Raw genomic sequence first — 19,818 nt, 5'->3', positions numbered from 1 at the left:
TGATGTATTTATCCCATTATTGCCTCACTGTGTGGCGAAGTGATGTGGTACTGCTGGCCTATATATGTTTGTATTTTTAGGAATTTGTTGGTATTAAATTAATTTAAAATTATAAAGAATGTATCCGAACTAGATGAATCAAGTCACCAGCCTTAACATTACAACGAGTTGTAGCAAAATTAAACGAGATTACGCACAGACGAGACCACGAATAGACGCAACGACGCACAGACGTAAATAACACGCAGGCGAAGTTTCATTAACTTTTACCGCCCCTGACATATTGAAAGTTTTACGCCTATGAAAATACCACTAAACAATTTAATAACACTAAACAACAAATATACTCCCGTCTCCAGGCTTACCTCCAACTTTAAAATAACACTAAACAATTTAATAACACGAAACAAAAAATATGCTCCAGACCTACCTCCAACTTTAAAATAACACTAAACAATTAAATAACACGAAACAACAAATATGCTCTAGGTCTACCTCAAACTTTTAAATAACATTAAACAATTAAATAACAAGAAACATGCTCCAGGCCTACTTTCAACTTTAAAATAACATTAAACAGTTAAATAACACGAAACAACAAATATGCTCCAGGCCTACCTCAAACTTTGAAATAACACTAAACAGTTAAATAACATTGCGCAATAACATCGACACGCTCGACGACCTCATAGAAATATCTAGCTACGTCATACTAAGGGGATTTTCGGAAAGCTTGCAGCCTGAGCGTTAAAGCATTAACCTGTTGGGTCAGGTGAAGTGGTTTTGGGGGATTAGTCTAATGCATTTCTGATGGGCGTCTCTGCGGAGGTACTTTGTAGGGTGTCGTTGTTGCTGCTGTTTTCTGAATTTTTGATTGATTTGCTGGGGAGATTTGTGTTGTATTTGTTTTGGTTGATGTTACTTTCATGTTTCATTTCGGAATCATTTAGTTGTTGATTTTCTTGTTCACTTGCGAATGTGCTTGTTATAGGTTTTGGATTAGTGGTGGTACTGGACTGTTTCTTTTTTCAACTCGTTTCAATGGTGTTGAGGTGATGCCGGTTGGTTTGGATCTGCAGTTTCTAAGAATGTGGTCATCTGTTTTGCAGTAAATACAAAAGCCTTTTTTGGGGCATTTGGTTTGTACATGGCCCCTTTCCTTGCAGAATCTGCATAGGGGTAGATGGGATCCCCCCGGCTTTGTAATCGTTACCCATTTCCCACAGATCTTAGCTGTTTTGGGTATGTTATTAATATTTATCTTATCAAAGTTTATATTTAACCAACCGTTTTTAATTGATTTAAAATTTCTATGTGTCCCAAAGTCCGTTGAGGCGATTTTCCTCCATTTGTTTTTTCCAAAAGTGCCTTAATATTTGCATCATCTATGTAGCACGGTATTGAGTGCAAAGTTATAATTTCTTGTGGTGATGCTGGTAGTCTGGCGGTGACTAGCATCCGATTACCGTTTTGTGTAGTGAAGTGGACTTCTGGATTTTTGAAGTGGTTAATGATAGTTTCAATTTTTTCGCTCCGGTGTTTCAGTGTAAGTAAAAATGCCAACTCCTTGAAAAACTCTGTGATGATTCCATCGACGTCACCAACCAGCGCCTCAAGTGGTCCATTTCTTCCAAATAATTCCATGAATGTAGATACGTTGATATGTTCCACATTACCTTTGAGTTGTACAACGACTGATCTTTTGATTTCCATATCCAGTTCTATAACCTTCGAGTTTGTCATTTTTTCAGTTATACGGTAATTTTGGGATTGGGTATGAGGGTACAAAAATGGTATAGGGTATAATAATATTGGACAAAGGGTATAAGATATGCGGAGACAAAACAAAACAAGGTTGGTGACAAATAAATTCAAAAGGGATCAAGGACTATATACAAAATATGGAGTAAGAGAGAAAGGTCTCTAAGCGGAAATTCGGACTCTAACACTTAGAGGTGAAATAAAGGTTAGGCAAAAAAAACAGAACAAACTAAGTACTACAATCACCTGGCCGTAGAGCAGATTTGAGACGAGTTTCAGTTTTTCTTCGTTCATGTAGATTTTATATCCAATTTTGTCAAGAAGTCCAAGTTTTCACTGAGTATAAATCCAGTTTTAGTAGTAGTTCCAATAATAAAGTCCCAAGTCTCTTTTTTCTTGTCGTGGCTGTGAAGACGTGTCGTGGCAGGGAAGACGTAGAGTTGTCTTTGCACTAAACAGGATAAGAGTTCTTTTCTTCGTCTTTGCTTATTGTGCGTGTGTAGTGCATGGAATTCAAATATACTGATCCAGAGGACTGCTGGAGTTATCGCTTCTCGGCTATTTTAGCTGTAATCAAGTGTAGTACCTGTTCTTCTCAGGGTGAAATTTGAGACGGAAACGATTCGTTTCCTGTTTTGAACACAGAGCACGGTAATGAACCTTGCTTCTATTGCTCCGGGTTGTCCTGGTTTTGCATTATCGCCAGGTTCGGCCCACATTCCACTTTGGTGGATATTAGTATACTAATGAATTATTCCAATACAACTGTATAAAAAGAGTATCTGGTAATAAATTCCGCGAGACTAACCGCGATTTGTGTTCATATAGTTGTACTACTCGTGTTTAGCAAATTAAAGTAATGATCCGATGCTACCAAAACGTAACCAAAAAACGTAACCAATAAAAATCATGACCAACTACTAGTAGTAATAGAGAAATATATTTTGCCTAAATAGAGTCGCCAATTTCTGCAAAAAAAAAACGAATTAAAATATGGACAACTATTAGCATAGAGAAAACGAATGTTAATATATGTACATGTTTGGTCACACCAAAATCCTATTGTGATCACCCATTGTCTCAGAAAATAATACGTTCACTGCGTCACGCTTGAGTGCTCTTACGCTTCAAGGTTGCCAGAGACGCGGATTCATTGCATTTTGTTTCTTTTAGCCATTTGTCTCCAATATTTTTTAACGTTTTAATTATATTGTGTGCGATGGAGGAAATAAATAACATAATCGAGATTGTAATATAAGAAACAGACGTTACAGGAGAGTACGTAAGCGATTTATTTAACGCTTGTTTGGAAAAGGCAACAGAGTATAAAAAGAGTATCTGGTAATAAATTCCGCGAGACTAACCGCGATTTGTGTTCATATAGTTGTACTACTCGTGTTTAGCAAATTAAAGTAATGATCCGATGCTACCAAAACGTAACCAAAAAAACGTAACCAATAAAAATCATGACCAACTACTAGTAGTAATAGAGAAATATATTTTGCCTAAATAGAGTCGCCAATTTCTGCAAAAAAAAACGAATTAAAATATGGACAACTATTAGCATAGAGAAAACCAATGTTAATATATGTACATGTTTGGTCACACCAAAATCCTATTGTGAACATCCATTGTCTCAGAAAATAATACGTTCACTGCGTCACGCTTGAGTGCTCTTACGCTTCAAGGTTGCCAGAGACGCGGATTCATTGCATTTTGTTTCTTTAAGCCATTTGTCTCCAATATTTTTTAACGTTTTAATTATATTGTGTGCGATGGAGAAAATAAATAACATAATCGAGATTGTAATATAAGAAACAGACGTTACAGGAGAGAACGTAAGCGATTTATTTAACGCTTGTTTGGAAAAGGCAACAGAAAATGCACGAGCAATATTTAACTTCGACGACTTGGTAATTCCACAAGTAATAGTAGCGGGAGTTCACAAACTATTTATTCACGAAAAACAAAAATTCGCAAAATCATACATGAATATTATTAAATGCAAATTGGATACAAGTGTGCGATCCGTTCTAATTTAGCTAATGGGTATTTTGTTGAAAGTCAAGCAAAACAAGTTACTAGACACTAAAACATTGAAATCTAATGTTTCAGAGGTTGATGGAAAGGATGTGGGATTTTACATTGCAGGCAGGGTTATACGCACTTTGTATTTTAAAACGAAAGAGGATTTGTATGTGCGAAAGAGGATTTGTATGTGATAATGAGAGATTGATAATTAGCTGTGGATGTTAAGAAAGGAAGGTGCAATATTTTTCACTGAACTAGAGGCATATTTAAAAAACTTTTGGCAAAAACAGTTGAGTTCAGAACTCAGTGATGACAACATAGTTAATGATTTTATGGATGGTGTAAGTGTAGAGATGCTGGAGTGTAGGATGTCGGCAATACGTGAAACAGCTGCTAAATCAAATGATGTGTTGTTGCTTACATGTGCTTTAAAAAAAATATGTTCGAACCAGAGGCCACATTTATGCCAAACGATATACAGAGCTTTACCAACGTCAAAGGTTTCAAAATAGAAAAATGAATTTTAGCAAGGGTCAGAGGACCTCACTAAGAGACAACCTTGCTTCATTACATCACAATTAACTAAGTTTTTTAATAAACTTACTACTTCACCAATATTTGTATTTCTAAATCAGACAGCCATAGGTAAAACTGGAAAAAAATATTTTTGAATAGGAGACAAAAGTAACAGTAGAGTTAGTAATTCAAAGATTAAGATCCAGACTTTTATATATAACAGGTTACTGCTTTTTTTATTATACCAGGAAGGATTATTTGTGCAGTGCAGCATTAAAATCTTTTTTTAACACTTTGTTTACATTTAATGCATTGCACCGAACACCGAAGTCAAAATAGTTAGGGTTTCTATAACACCCTTGTGACCCTAACTGCCCAAAAAAACCTTCTAAAACGTCTTGTGAGATTCTTCGTAATATTACATATGGGGCACCATTGTTAAACATGTGTCGAACTATTTGAGCCAATGAAATTGCAGTAAATTTTAAACCATTTAAAGTTTCAGCTGACAACATCATCTTCATCTTTTCAAGATTACTAAAAGTGTCACCATTCTGCTTGCGCCTGTTGTTGACAGTAGTTTCCCAATTAAGAAAATATTCTAGAAAATAATTTTCTTTGAATAGGAGACAAAAGTAACAGTAGAGTTACTAGTTCAAAGATTAAGATGCAGACTTTTATATATAACAGGTTACTGCTTTTTTTATTATACCAGGAAGGATTATTTGTGCAGTGCAGCATTAAAATCTTTTTTTAACACTTTGTTTACATTTAATGCATTGCACCGAACACCGAAGTCAAAATAGTTAGGGTTTCTATAACACCCTTGTGACCTTAACTGCCCAAAAAATCCTTCTAAAACGTCTTGTGAGATTCTCCGTAATATTACATATGGGGCACCATTGTTAAGCATGTGTCGAACTATTTGAGCCAATGAAATTGCAGTAAATTTTAGACCATTTAAAGTTTCAGCTGACAACATCATCTTCATCTTTTCAAGATTACTAAAAGTGTCACCATTCTGCTTGCGCCTGTTGTTGACAGTAGTTTCTCAATTAGGAAAATATTCTAGAAAATAATTTTCTAACCATGCCAATCTTTCGTCTGCTTGTTGGGAGAAGGGTTGCTTGTTTGGGTGTGTTGATGCAGCGAGCTGTTACATATGTCAAAAAACTTGTTCATGATTTCAAAAACTTCTGCCATTACTAGGTGGTGATTAACTTTCAATTCATTCGCAAAAGAGCGTGATAGCACTTGAGCTGCAAAACTTACTTTTATCTTATCAAAAGTGTTAAGATGTGTATGGCGATAGCTTATTTTGCGCAGTTTTTCCAACCCTTCAGCACCAGCAACATTGCACTTCTCATAAACTTCAGTTACAGCACTCCGCGTGATATGTCCCCCGGAATCAGATATTGGTCTACTGCTGTAAATGTTGTTTCGAGTTGTTTTCATTAAATGACTCGGATCACTCACAGAAAACAGTTTCCTTAAAAACAGTATATTAGAACATCACATTAAAATGTTTAAGTTCAGTTTTACTTGGTATGATCAATTGGGTGATCTGTTGAAGATGACAAGGAAGCTACCGCACTTCCACAAACAATAGAAAACATGCTCCTATTGACATGGCAACTATCACCTATTACAAAATATATATAAAAGAAAAGTGTTGGTATGCTTAGCAAAGAGTTTTACACTTAGGTTTACCACTAGTTGAAAAGGACTGACTCAGCATACTACAAACTAATAAATATGTTGTTTTGATTTATACCGATTAGAACCAAACACCAAAGATTCGACAGCTGGAAAAGTGAGTCCATTGCCTTTAATGCAATTGCCGCCAGTTGTGCACCATTAATTGCATTTGTGCCGAAGTGCCCAATAAGGTATGAAATGCTTGAATTAGTGATACCTAGAAATAAACATACATGTGTTGTTTGGTGTTGTTTATAATTATAGTAATAATGATCACAGATACATTTTTTTTGAATATTTACTAGTAAGATTTGGACACAAATCAAACTATTGAAGCAAAAAAAAATTTTTTCTCAGTTTTTACATGTTAATTCATACCTTTAACGTATATACCAAGCATGTTTGATGCCAAAACTTTACTGTCTGAAACATTGGGAATGCCACCGGTATCAGCCTCATCAATGAATCCCAAAAACTTATCTGTTGAAGCCTGATACACAAGTTCCTCTGCTCAAAACAATGGAATTACAGTCAGTTTGATTAGAATATATATTTTTAGCAGTTAATACCTTTAATTTTTATTTCGTCAAATACCACCATCACCTGATGTTCGTGGTTATCCATAGAACCATCAAGATGAAGCTTTTTTAACAAATGCATATCAAAGCCACTAGAACTGCGAAACTTATTTCTGAAATATATATGGTTGTATTTACTAAATCCCATTTACAAACTAGGGCAACTTGTATGATTTGCATATTCTAATTAGCTAATGTCAATCAAATTATTAAGATCGTTTAAATTATGCTTATTTCACTAATCTAAAACAAGAACTACGAATCTATATCTGCGCAGTGTTCTATGTGATGGAAGAACCAAGATGTTAGACTCCTGAATTAACTTATAGGCTCTAGGTCCTCTACCATAAAGCAACAAAGCATATCTATAAAAAAAACGTTTTCCATTTCCTCAAAAACACAACAAATTTTTTTAATAAACTGAGTAAAATTACCTGACTAATTCAGGATGATATCGGTAACTCTTTTTTTCCAGTTCGTTTAATTTCATTTGCTCATTCCAAGACATATCATGAAACTGATCAATTTTGCCATTTTGACGAACTAAAAGTTGCAAGTTACAAATCTTTGGCTCATGATATTTAATCCTCCTAAACACTATTTAGCTATACCATTACCAATATTAACGCACTCCTCTAGATCATTGCCATTTTCCTCATCCAATTCGATGCACTTGGATGGATTTTTTAAAAGTTCGTGAACACGAGCTTCTAGATTCGTAATTCTGTTAATAAAAGTAATTTACTATTTATTCTATAAATAGGTTACAGCATAAGTTTGTGAGCAACTGTTGACATAAGCCGACTGGGTAATATCCCTGCTTTGCTGCAATCCCTTTTTAGCCTCATAACGATCTTTGTCACGCTTCTTCTTTGCTATCGACTTCTTTAGCTGCTTGCAACTACTACTTTCAAGTTCTTCATCAAATATAAGGCAACCCTCACTCTTAAAAATATTTTAACTACTAAAAAGACCTCAAACATTTAAATTACTACCTCTTTGTGTTCTTAACTTTCTGTTTCTTGTCCATATCCACAAACCTAGGCTTACAAATGATTGAGTGGTCGACACCAATTTCCTGTGAACCAAGACAGACCTTTTGTCTTTCTATGAAGTCTATAGAATGTAGGCAACTGTGGCATATTGCATATCAAAATCTAATTTCAACTCCCCTCTCCAGCCATAAGAAAACACAGTTGTCTCAAAGTTATCTTCAAAAATAGCTACATACTTCGGAATATAGGAACCTTCATCAAACATCATAAATGTAACACAATTCCTGCCTTGCTGATCATCAGCTCTTTCCTGTATCTCCCATTTATTGCTACCAGGCATATAACTTTTTAAACCTTTGCAAAGGGAAGCAAACGTTGGAAACCGCACCTTTTCTAAGCGTGGGCGCTTTGATTCACTTTGCTGACTACGGACTTTACTACATGTTACACTTGAGGATGACTGAATTGACTTAACTGGCAAATTCAGTGACGGCATAGCACCACAACGAAGTTGCATCTTTGAGACTAAATAAACAATACAAAAAAAATAACCAAAACAAGTTCATACAGAATATAAACGATTCGTTTTCTCTATATTTCATTCGGATTTTTGAACACAGAGCACGGTAATGAAGCTTGCTTCTACTGCTCCGGGTTGTCCTGGTTTTGCATTATCGCCAGGTTCGGCCCACATTCCACATTGGTAGATATTATGCATACTAATGAATTATTCCAATACAACTGTATAAACAGAGTATTTGGTAATAAATTCCGCGAGACTAACCGCGATTTGATGTCCATATAGTTGTATTACTCGTGTTTAGTAAATTAAAGTAATGATCCGATCCTACCAAAACGTAACCAATAAAAATCATGTCCAACTACTAGTAGTAATAGAGAATTATATTTTGCCTAAATAGAGTCGCCAATCTCTGCAAAAAAAACGAATTAAAGTATGGAAAAGTATTATAGAGAAAACCAAGGTACACAAACACCTGCATCCCCGAACAATGAAATAATCAAATATATCTGGGTAAGGGGAATGTAAACTTACCTATTATTATATGTTATATGCATCCGTTAACGTCTAACTAGACAAGCCAACTCAGTTACACACACAACATAAACATGTGAGATTCAAAATGCAATATAAACATGCGAGATTCAAGCCGCAACATGGACATTTGAATTTTTTCGCATCGAAAGGCGGAAACAACTTACGCCCCGTGTGGCCAAGGGTTCTAATTTTCAGCAGGGAAATTGTTGCAATATTCTTTATTTTTTGCCCCTGTAAAGCCTTTTAAACCCACGCCGAAATAGAGCCTAAGATGAAAAGAATATGGGCACAATACCAACTAAGATGTATGTGTATTTTGTTCCATACAAGGAATCCGGAATACGTTTGCTATTGTGCCTATAGTGTGATCAATTCCTCCAAGGTGGCTCGCGCCAAAGGGCTATTAATTTTTTACGCGGTATAACAATTATACTGATCCAGAGGACTCCTGGAGTTATCGCTTCTCAGCTATTTTAGCTGTAATCAAGTGTAGTACCTGTTCCTCTCAGGGTGAAATCTGAGACGGAAACGATTCGTTTCCCTTTATATTTCATTCGGATTTTTGAACACAGAGCACGGTAATGAAGCTTGCTTCTACTGCTCCGGGTTGTCCTGGTTTTGCATTACCGCCAGGTTCGGCCCACATTCCACTTTGGTGGATATTAGTATACTAATAAATTATTCCAATACAACTGTATAAACAGAGTATCTCGTAATAAATTCCGCGAGACTAACCGCGATTTGTGTTCATATAGTTGATGTTCGAACTACTCGTGTTTAAGTAATGATCCGATCCTACCAAAACGTAACCAATAAAAATCATGTCCAACTACTAGTAGTAATAGAGAATTATATTTTGCCTAAATAGAGTCGCCAATCTCTGCAAAAAAAAAGAATTAAAATATGGAAAAGTATTAGCATAGAGAAAACCAAGTTACACAAACACCTGCATCTCCGAACAATGAAATAATCAAATTTATCTGGGTAAGGGGAATATAAACTTACCTATTATTATATGTTATATGCTTCCCAAGCCAACTCAGTTACACACACAACATAAACATGTGAGATTCAAGCCGCAACATAGACATTTAAATTTTTACGCATCGAAAGGCGGAAACAACTTACGCTCCTTGTGACCAAGGGTTCTAATTTTCAGCAGGGAAATTGTTGCAATATTCTTTATTTTATGCCCCTGTAAAGCTTTTTAAACCCACGCTGAAATAGAGCCTAAGATGAAAAGAATATGGGCACAATACCAAATAAGATGTATGTGTATTTTGTTCCATACAAGGAATCCGGAATACGTTTGCTGTTGTGCCTATAGTGTGATCAATTCCTCCAAGGTGGCTCGCGCCAAAGGGCTATTAATTTTTTACGCGGTATATAACAAATATACTGATCCAGAGGAATCCTGGAATTATCGCTTCTCGGCTATTTTAGCTTCGTTTTCTCTATATTTCATTCGGATTTTTGAACACAGAGCACGGTAATGAAGTTTGCTTCTACTGCTCCGGGTTGTACTGGTCTTGCATTATCGCCAGGTTCGGCCCACATTCCACTTTGGTGGATATTAGTATACTAATAAATTATTCCAATACAACTGTATAAACAGAGTATCTGGTAATAAATTCCGCGAGACTAACCGCGATTTGTGTTCATATAGTTGATGTTCATATAGTTGAACTACTCGTGTTTAAGTAATGATCCGATCCTACCAAAACGCAACCAATAAAAATCATGTCCAACTACTAGTAGTAATAGAGAATTATATTTTGCCTTAATAGAGTCGCCAATCTCTGCCAAAAAAAGAATTAAAATATGGAAAAGTATTAGCATAGAGAAAACCAAGGTACACAAACACCTGCATCTCCGAACAATAAAATAATCAAATATATCTGGGTAAGGGGAATATAAACTTACCTATTATTATATGTTATATGCATCCGTTAACGTCTAACTAGACAAGCCAACTCAGTTACACACACAACATAAAACATGTGAGATTCAATCCGCAATATAAAATGCGAGATTCAAGCCGCAACATAGACATTTGAATTTTTTCGCATCGAAAGGCGGAAACAACTTACGCCCCGTGTGGCCAAGGGTTCAAATTTTCAGCAGGGAAATCGTTGCAATGTTCTTTATTTTTTGCCCCTGTAAAGCTTTTTAAACCCACGCCGAAATAGAGCCTAAGATGAAAAGAATATGGACACAATACCAAATAAGATGTATGTGTATTTTGTTCCATACACGGAATCCGGAATACGTTTGCTGTTGTGCCTATAGTGTGATCAATTCCTCCAAGGTGGCTCGCGCCAAAGGGCTATTAATTTTTTACGCGGTATAACAATTATACTGATCCAGAGGACTCCTGGAGTTATCGCTTCTCGGCTATTTTAGCTGTGATCAAGTGTAGTACCTGTTCTTCTCCGGGTGTAATCTGAGACGGAAACGATTCGTTTCCTCTATATTTCATTCGGATTTTTGAACACAGAGCACGGTAATGAAGCTTGCTTCTACTGCTCCGGGTTGTCCTGGTCTTGCATTATCGCCAGGTTCGGCCCACATTCCACTTTGGTGGATATTAGTATACTAATAAATTATTCCAATACAACTGTATAAACAGAGTATCTCGTAATAAATTCCGCGAGACTAACCGCGATTTGTGTTCATATAGTTGATGTTCGAACTACTCGTGTTTAAGTAATGATCCAATCCTACCAAAACGCAACCAATAAAAATCATGTCCAACTACTAGTAGTAATAGAGAATTATATTTTGCCTTAATAGAGTCGCCAATCTCTGCCAAAAAAAAGAATTAAAATATGGAAAAGTATTAGCATAGAGAAAACCAAGGTACACAAACACCTGCATCTCCGAACAATGAAATAATCAAATATATCTGAGAAGGGGAATATAAACTTACCTATTATTATATGTTATATGCATCCGTTAACGTCTAACTAGACAAGCCAACTCAGTTACACACACAACATAAACATGTGAGATTCAAAATGCAATATAAACATGCGAGATTCAAGCCGCAACATGGACATTTGAATTTTTTCGCATCGAAAGGCGGAAACAACTTACGCCCCGTGTGGCCAAGGGTTCTAATTTTCAGCAGGGAAATTGTTGCAATATTCTTTATTTTTTGCCCCTGTAAAGCCTTTTAAACCCACGCCGAAATAGAGCCTAAGATGAAAAGAATATGGGCACAATACCAACTAAGATGTATGTGTATTTTGTTCCATACAAGGAATCCGGAATACGTTTGCTATTGTGCCTATAGTGTGATCAATTCCTCCAAGGTGGCTCGCGCCAAAGGGCTATTAATTTTTTACGCGGTATAACAATTATACTGATCCAGAGGACTCCTGGGGTTATCGCTTCTCGGCTATTTTAGCTGTGATCAAGTGTAGTACCTGTTCTTCTCAGCGTGTAATCTGAGACGGAAACGATTCGTTTCCTCTATATTTCATTCGGATTTTTGAACACAGAGCACGGTAATGAAGCTTGCTTCTACTGCTCCGGGTTGTCCTGGTTTTGCATTATCGCCAGGTTCGGCCCACATTCCACTTTGGTGGATATTAGTATACTAATGAATTATTCCAATACAACTGTATAAACAGAGTATTTGGTAATAAATTCCGCGAGACTAACCGCGATTTGTGTTCATATAGTTGATGTTCATATAGTTGTACAACTCGTGTTTAAGTAATGATCCGATCCTACCAAAACGTAACCAATAAAAATCATGTCCAACTACTAGTAGTAATAGAGAATTATATTTTGCCTAAATAGAGTCGCCAATCTCTGAAAAAAAAGAATTAAAATATGGAAAAGTATTAGCATAGAGAAAATCAAGTTACACAAACACCTGCATCTCCGAACAATGAAATAATCAAATTTATCTGGGTAATCGTGTTTAAGTAATGATCCGATCCTACCAAAACGTAACCAATAAAAATCATGTCCAACTACTAGTAGTAATAGAGAATTATATTTTGCCTAAATAGAGTCGCCAATCTCTGAAAAAAAAGAATTAAAATATGGAAAAGTATTAGCATAGAGAAAATCAAGTTACACAAACACCTGCATCTCCGAACAATGAAATAATCAAATTTATCTGGGGTAAGGGGAATATAAACTTACCTATTATTATATGTTATATGCTTCCCAAGCCAACTCAGTTACACACACAACATAAAACATGTGAGATTCAAGCCGCAACATAGATATTTGAATTTTTTCGCATCGAAAGGCGGAAACAACTTACGCCCCTTGTGGCCAAGGGTTCTAATTTTCAGCAGGGAAATTGTTGCAATATTCTTTATTTTATGTCCCTGTAAAGCTTTTTAAACCCACGCTGAAATAGAGCCTAAGATGAAAAGAATATGGGCACAATACCAAATAAGATGTATGTGTATTTTGTTCCATACAAGGAATCCGGAATACGTTTGCTGTTGTGCCTATAGTGTGATCAATTCCTCCAAGGTGGCTCGCGCCAAAGGGCTATTAATTTTTTACGCGGTATATAACAAATATACTGATCCAGAGGAATCCTGGAATTATCGCTTCTCGGCTATTTTAGCTGTGATCAAGTGTAGTGCCTGTTCTTCTCAGGGTGAAATCTGAGACGAAAACGATTCGTTTTCTCTATATTTCATTCGGATTTTTGAACACAGAGCACGGTAATGAAGCTTGCTTCTACTGCTCCGGGTTGTACTGGTCTTGCATTATCGCCAGGTTCGGCCCACATTCCACTTTGGTGGATATTAGTATACTAATAAATTATTCCAATACAACTGTATAAACAGAGTATCTGGTAATAAATTCCGCGAGACTAACCGCGATTTGTGTTCATATAGTTGATGTTCATATAGTTGAACTACTCGTGTTTAAGTAATGATCCGATCCTACCAAAACGCAACCAATAAAAATCATGTCCAACTACTAGTAGTAATAGAGAATTATATTTTGCCTTAATAGAGTCGCCAATCTCTGCCAAAAAAAGAATTAAAATATGGAAAAGTATTAGCATAGAGAAAACCAAGGTACACAAACACCTGCATCTCCGAGCAATAAAATAATCAAATATATCTGGGTAAGGGGAATATAAACTTACCTATTATTATATGTTATATGCATCCGTTAACGTCTAACTAGACAAGCCAACTCAGTTACACACACAACATAAAACATGTGAGATTCAATCCGCAATATAAAATGCGAGATTCAAGCCGCAACATAGACATTTGAATTTTTTCGCATCGAAAGGCGGAAACAACTTACGCCCCGTGTGGCCAAGGGTTCTAATTTTCAGCAGGGAAATCGTTGCAATGTTCTTTATTTTTTGCCCCTGTAAAGCTTTTTAAACCCACGCCGAAATAGAGCCTAAGATGAAAAGAATATGGACACAATACCAAATAAGATGTATGTGTATTTTGTTCCATACACGGAATCCGGAATACGTTTGCTGTTGTGCCTATAGTGTGATCAATTCCTCCAAGGTGGCTCGCGCCAAAGGGCTATTAATTTTTTACGCGGTATAACAATTATACTGATCCAGAGGACTCCTGGAGTTATCGCTTCTCGGCTATTTTAGCTGTGATCAAGTGTAGTACCTGTTCTTCTCAGGGTGTAATCTGAGACGGAAACGATTCGTTTCCTCTATATTTCATTCGGATTTTTGAACACAGAGCACGGTAATGAAGCTTGCTTCTACTGCTCCGGGTTGTCCTGGTCTTGCATTATCGCCAGGTTCGGCCCACATTCCACTTTGGTGGATATTAGTATACTAATAAATTATTCCAATACAACTGTATAAACAGAGTATCTCGTAATAAATTCCGCGAGACTAACCGCGATTTGTGTTCATATAGTTGATGTTCGAACTACTCGTGTTTAAGTAATGATCCAATCCTACCAAAACGCAACCAATAAAAATCATGTCCAACTACTAGTAGTAATAGAGAATTATATTTTGCCTTAATAGAGTCGCCAATCTCTGCCAAAAAAAAGAATTAAAATATGGAAAAGTATTAGCATAGAGAAAACCAAGGTACACAAACACCTGCATCTCCGAACAATGAAATAATCATATATCTGAGAAGGGGAATATAAACTTACCTATTATTATATGTTATATGCATCCGTTAACGTCTAACTAGACAAGCCAACTCAGTTACACACACAACATAAACATGTGAGATTCAAAATGCAATATAAACATGCGAGATTCAAGCCGCAACATGGACATTTGAATTTTTTCGCATCGAAAGGCGGAAACAACTTACGCCCCGTGTGGCCAAGGGTTCTAATTTTCAGAAGGGAAATTGTTGCAATATTCTTTATTTTTTGCCCCTGTAAAGCCTTTTAAACCCACGCCGAAATAGAGCCTAAGATGAAAAGAATATGGGCACAATACCAACTAAGATGTATGTGTATTTTGTTCCATACAAGGAATCCGGAATACGTTTGCTATTGTGCCTATAGTGTGATCAATTCCTCCAAGGTGGCTCGCGCCAAAGGGCTATTAATTTTTTACGCGGTATAACAATTATACTGATCCAGAGGACTCCTGGGGTTATCGCTTCTCGGCTATTTTAGCTGTGATCAAGTGTAGTACCTGTTCTTCTCAGCGTGTAATCTGAGACGGAAACGATTCGTTTCCTCTATATTTCATTCGGATTTTTGAACACAGAGCACGGTAATGAAGCTTGCTTCTACTGCTCCGGGTTGTCCTGGTTTTGCATTATCGCCAGGTTCGGCCCACATTCCACTTTGGTGGATATTAGTATACTAATGAATTATTCCAATACAACTGTATAAACAGAGTATTTGGTAATAAATTCCGCGAGACTAACCGCGATTTGTGTTCATATAGTTGATGTTCATATAGTTGTACTACTCGTGTTTAAGTAATGATCCGATCCTACCAAAACGTAACCAATAAAAATCATGTCCAACTACTAGTAGTAATAGAGAATTATATTTTGCCTAAATAGAGTCGCCAATCTCTGAAAAAAAAGAATTAAAATATGGAAAAGTATTAGCATAGAGAAAATCAAGTTACACAAACACCTGCATCTCCGAACAATGAAATAATCAAATTTATCTGGGTAAGGGGAATATAAACTTACCTATTATTATATGTTATATGCTTCCCAAGCCAACTCAGTTACACACACAACATAAAACATGTGAGATTCAAGCCGCAACATAGATATTTGAATTTTTTCGCATCGAAAGGCGGAAACAACTTACGCCCCTTGTGGCCAAGGGTTCTAATTTTCAGCAGGGAAATTGTTGCAATATTCTTTATTTTATGTCCCTGTAAAGCTTTTTAAACCCACGCTGAAATAGAGCCTAAGATGAAAAGAATATGGGCACAATACCAAATAAGATGTATGTGTATTTTGTTCCATACAAGGAATCCGGAATACGTTTGCTGTTGTGCCTATAGTGTGATCAATTCCTCCAAGGTGGCTCGCGCCAAAGGGCTATTAATTTTTTACGCGGTATATAACAAATATACTGATCCAGAGGAATCCTGGAATTATCGCTTCTCGGCTATTTTAGCTGTGATCAAGTGTAGTGCCTGTTCTTCTCAGGGTGAAATCTGAGACGAAAACGATTCGTTTTCTCTATATTTCATTCGGATTTTTGAACACAGAGCACGGTAATGAAGCTTGCTTCTACTGCTCCGGGTTGTACTGGTCTTGCATTATCGCCAGGTTCGGCCCACATTCCACTTTGGTGGATATTAGTATACTAATAAATTATTCCAATACAACTGTATAAACAGAGTATCTGGTAATAAATTCCGCGAGACTAACCGCGATTTGTGTTCATATAGTTGATGTTCATATAGTTGAACTACTCGTGTTTAAGTAATGATCCGATCCTACCAAAACGCAACCAATAAAAATCATGTCCAACTACTAGTAGTAATAGAGAATTATATTTTGCCTTAATAGAGTCGCCAATCTCTGCCAAAAAAAGAATTAAAATATGGAAAAGTATTAGCATAGAGAAAACCAAGGTACACAAACACCTGCATCTCCGAACAATAAAATAATCAAATATATCTGGGCATAGGCGCCGAGTTCAAAAAAATCGTCGAGGTGCGGATCGAAAACTATGACGTCACGGCCCGTTTACGTCATTCGAATAGTAAATTTTATGCGCAGTAAAACGCGTTATTTTTATTCTTCACCAATTGATTCTTACATAAGTTTCGCGGGAGGAATATTATTTCGTAATTCTATGCAGTTTATACGCAATCAAAGACGCTTTCTCTTCCGTTTAATTTACTGTCCAACAAAAGAACTTTTTAGTGCGTACTCATGTCTGGCTTCTTGTTTATACATTTATTTAACTTCTACACAACGGTGCAAACAAAAAGATAAAAGAAAATAACAGGAACTAATATAAAAAGCAAGAACAACAGTTTATAACGTAGCTAAATTCGGTTTTAAAACGAGAAAGTATTTTTTCGAACTAAATTTTTGGCAACGAACTTTTCAATAATTTCCGTCTTGTTGAGCTTTTGAATAATATCAGCGTGTACGTTTAACATACACACATGATTCAAACGTTGTTGTGTCATCGTTGATCGAAGGTAAGTCTTTATTCTTCTTAGACAACTAAAAGATCGCTCAGCTTCGCAAGTCGTGCAAGGGAGAGTGAGATACAAGCGAATTAGAAGTGCGATATTAGGCAGCATCATTTCCAGAGTCTTGTCATTTTCAAACATCTTGCTTACTTCATGCAATGTTAAATTTTTATCCAGTTTGTGGTGAATCTTGTACAAATTAAATTGCTCTTTTTCTGCTGTAAACCGTTTCGAATCTAAATCGGGAAAATTGTCAGATATAAATGTTTCTGGAATAGGGTCGTTGTTTATCATGTTTTCTATATTTACCAGGTGTTCTAATCCTTCCTTATCGTAACGTTCCAGAATAGAATTTGTGACATGTTCAACAAGACTGGTGTGTATACTGCAAAAAAATTCTATCGAAGAGAAATTGACATTTCCCCGTGGAGTCGTCGGTTCGTTTAGTCCAAGTTCCTTTGCAGATTGTACAACCGAGTCAGTGAAGTGTTTAGCGTTACATGTGTTAGCGGTGGCTGCGGAAAAAGTGCAGATCAGGTTGTTTAAAAGTAGCTTAAACCTTCCCATGGTCATTTGACGTCCTTGCATCGCGGTATGAACCGGATGCACCCAAGCCAAAATTTTTTGGAACAATCGAAGCATGAAGTATGAGGAAAATTTTTCGATGGAACCAAGGTGAGCCCGAGCTGTACTTCGGGTTAGTCTGTCGAGTTCTGTATCGTTACAGACTTTTTCGAGCCAGTTAAGAATATTTTTGTAGTTTGCGAGAAAGGCATCAAGAGCTGGAAGATGCATCACCCACCGTGTTGGACAAAGGGGACGAAGACTAGACTTTAGATTTGATTCATTATTAACTTCTAGAAATTCTTTATAATTTGCCAGGCGTTTAGGGGAAACTTGAATGAAATTTACAATGGCGGATAGAAGTTTAAGGGCATTTATTCCTTCATGGTGCAACATGAATGCTTCCTGAACAACTAAATTCAACTTGTGGCCGGAGCAGTACACATACGGTGCGAGTGGGTTAACTTGACGAAATCTGGCCTGGACACCACTTATGTTTCCTCGCATATTTGCTGCTCCGTCATAAGACTGCCCTCTACAATTGGCAATATCTAAACCAAAATCATTTAACGCATTACAGATGGTAGTAAACAGCGTCAATGCATCAGTTTTCCCCACATTGAACAAACCAATAAGACTCTCGTGAACAATAAACTCCCTATCTACGTGCCGAATGCACAGAGAAAGTTGCTCCGTGTGTGAAATGTCTGATGTTTCGTCTGCGATTATTGCAAAATATTTCGACTCTCGAATACGTCCTAGAAGTAATTTAGTTATTGCATCGCTGCACATTCGGAGCATTTCATTTTGTATATCGTGACTCATCCATTTGTATTTGTCGGGTCTGTTTAGCCAACGATGAACATGGGACGAGTGAACCGAAAGCAAACGAACGGTCTGTACAAAATTTGAACTATACTCGTCATGACCACGAAAAGCTATCCCCTGACCCGCCAAGAAGAGCACGGAATCGAATATAGCCACGAGTGCCTCATAGTTTAACTTCCTCTGTGCAAGTGCAGCGGTGTTTATTTTTGTAATCGTATCTTGTTGCTGTGTCGTACCAGGTGATGTGGAATTTCTTGCCAAATAGGCTGCTGCGCACTCAAGGTGGTATGGACGGTTTTCATGTAATTTACATTCTGACTTCATTTTGTGCCATTCATTAAATCCATCCACCCACCGTTTCGATTTATTTGTTAGTTTTTCACGTGTTTTGGGCATTGCTTTACCGGAATCTACAGACCATTTGCAGTAGGTGCAAGAAAGTACGTCTACTATTTCGTCGTAATGTATCCATGGAAATTGCTCTTTCCAAGAAGGCTGATAGTACCGGCCACGATTTCCAGAGGAATAATTACTTGGTTCTGTTGTTAACAAAACACCATCCGGCGCATTCGTTCTTTCAGGCTCAAATGTTTCTGCTCTGCCTGCTGCCTTTACTGGCGCAAAAAAATTGGATATCGATTGCGATTGCAGCTTACGTTGCTTTGCAGCAGACATTCTACTTTTACTTTTAAAAACTTTGTAAACGTATTTTTGCCACGTATACTACTTTTTTACCAATGCAGAAAATGTTTTAATTTGAATTCCGTAACAATGAGAAGCATTGTTAGTCTTAGTGTTATCACAATTCACATGTATGTTTTAATACTACTTGTTTTATTTGATATTTATGTCGTATTGCAGTAACTAACTACTTATTTTATATTATATTTATGCCGTACTGCATGATGATTTACCCGAACAAAAATCGCATAACCATAGTTTAATAATACGGCTTTTATTAGAACTATACTGGGCGCTTTTAACGCGCGATTAAAGTATGTAATATCGTTAGTTGCCTAAATCAACAATGTTTATACAAAACAGTGCCTAAATCAACAATGTTTATACAAAACGTAAGTTTTAAAGAATTATCTCGTTTTTTTAGACGTTCATTTATTTTATACTCGAAAATTCACGAGGTGCGCCGCACCTTCGCACCTCTGGGAG

The 19,818-nt window shown here is 36.7% G+C and overlaps 1 protein-coding gene, 7 non-coding genes and 4 pseudogenes across 9 annotated transcripts; 10 read left to right on the top strand and 2 right to left on the bottom strand.

Annotated features, from left to right (window-relative positions):
* Positions 1-607: 607 nt before the first annotated feature.
* On the bottom strand, positions 608-1,786 carry LOC149723471 (uncharacterized; annotated as a pseudogene).
* Positions 1,787-2,307: 521 nt separating this feature from the next.
* Positions 2,308-2,483, top strand: LOC149723470 (U2 spliceosomal RNA; annotated as a pseudogene).
* Positions 2,484-8,164: 5,681 nt separating this feature from the next.
* On the top strand, positions 8,165-8,276 carry LOC149723469 (U2 spliceosomal RNA; annotated as a pseudogene).
* Positions 8,277-9,092: 816 nt separating this feature from the next.
* LOC149723468 (U2 spliceosomal RNA) lies at positions 9,093-9,285 on the top strand. Its single transcript, XR_016386975.1, has one exon. It is a non-coding gene; the product is annotated as a U2 spliceosomal RNA (small nuclear RNA).
* A 773-nt stretch (positions 9,286-10,058) lies between these two features.
* On the top strand, positions 10,059-10,196 carry LOC149723467 (U2 spliceosomal RNA; annotated as a pseudogene).
* Positions 10,197-11,018: 822 nt separating this feature from the next.
* On the top strand, positions 11,019-11,210 carry LOC149723466 (U2 spliceosomal RNA). Its single transcript, XR_016386967.1, has one exon. It is a non-coding gene; the product is annotated as a U2 spliceosomal RNA (small nuclear RNA).
* Positions 11,211-12,024: 814 nt separating this feature from the next.
* On the top strand, positions 12,025-12,216 carry LOC149723465 (U2 spliceosomal RNA). Its single transcript, XR_016386945.1, has one exon. It is a non-coding gene; the product is annotated as a U2 spliceosomal RNA (small nuclear RNA).
* A 996-nt stretch (positions 12,217-13,212) lies between these two features.
* LOC149723464 (U2 spliceosomal RNA) lies at positions 13,213-13,404 on the top strand. The gene has a single exon (XR_016386964.1). It is a non-coding gene; the product is annotated as a U2 spliceosomal RNA (small nuclear RNA).
* Positions 13,405-14,226: 822 nt separating this feature from the next.
* Positions 14,227-14,418, top strand: LOC149723463 (U2 spliceosomal RNA). The gene has a single exon (XR_016386953.1). It is a non-coding gene; the product is annotated as a U2 spliceosomal RNA (small nuclear RNA).
* An 812-nt stretch (positions 14,419-15,230) lies between these two features.
* LOC149723462 (U2 spliceosomal RNA) lies at positions 15,231-15,422 on the top strand. Its single transcript, XR_016386984.1, has one exon. It is a non-coding gene; the product is annotated as a U2 spliceosomal RNA (small nuclear RNA).
* Positions 15,423-16,202: 780 nt separating this feature from the next.
* LOC149723461 (U2 spliceosomal RNA) lies at positions 16,203-16,394 on the top strand. The gene has a single exon (XR_016386963.1). It is a non-coding gene; the product is annotated as a U2 spliceosomal RNA (small nuclear RNA).
* Positions 16,395-17,145: 751 nt separating this feature from the next.
* On the bottom strand, positions 17,146-19,686 carry LOC149723460 (zinc finger MYM-type protein 1-like). 2 transcript variants are annotated; one of them, XM_089893585.1, is made up of 3 exons: positions 17,569-19,686; positions 17,410-17,495; positions 17,170-17,306 (listed from the first exon to the last, which is right to left on the bottom strand). In XM_089893585.1, exons 1-2 carry the CDS (start codon positions 19,324-19,326, stop codon positions 17,421-17,423), a joined length of 1,833 nt encoding a protein of 610 aa, XP_089749711.1. In that variant the 5' UTR covers positions 19,327-19,686; the 3' UTR covers positions 17,170-17,306; positions 17,410-17,420. The 2 variants fall into 2 exon arrangements, with proteins under 2 accessions (XP_089749710.1, XP_089749711.1); XM_089893584.1 differs by having other exon boundaries at positions 17,146-17,306; positions 17,410-19,686.
* Positions 19,687-19,818: the final 132 nt, after the last annotated feature.

The sequence above is a fragment of the Ciona robusta genome, unplaced genomic scaffold, assembly GCF_009617815.1.
Source record: "Ciona robusta unplaced genomic scaffold, ASM961781v2 AP042749.1".
NCBI classification, from domain to species: Eukaryota; Metazoa; Chordata; class Ascidiacea; order Phlebobranchia; family Cionidae; genus Ciona; species Ciona robusta.
The sequence above is the reverse complement of the archived record's forward strand: the minus strand, read 5'-3'. Positions and strand labels throughout refer to the sequence as shown.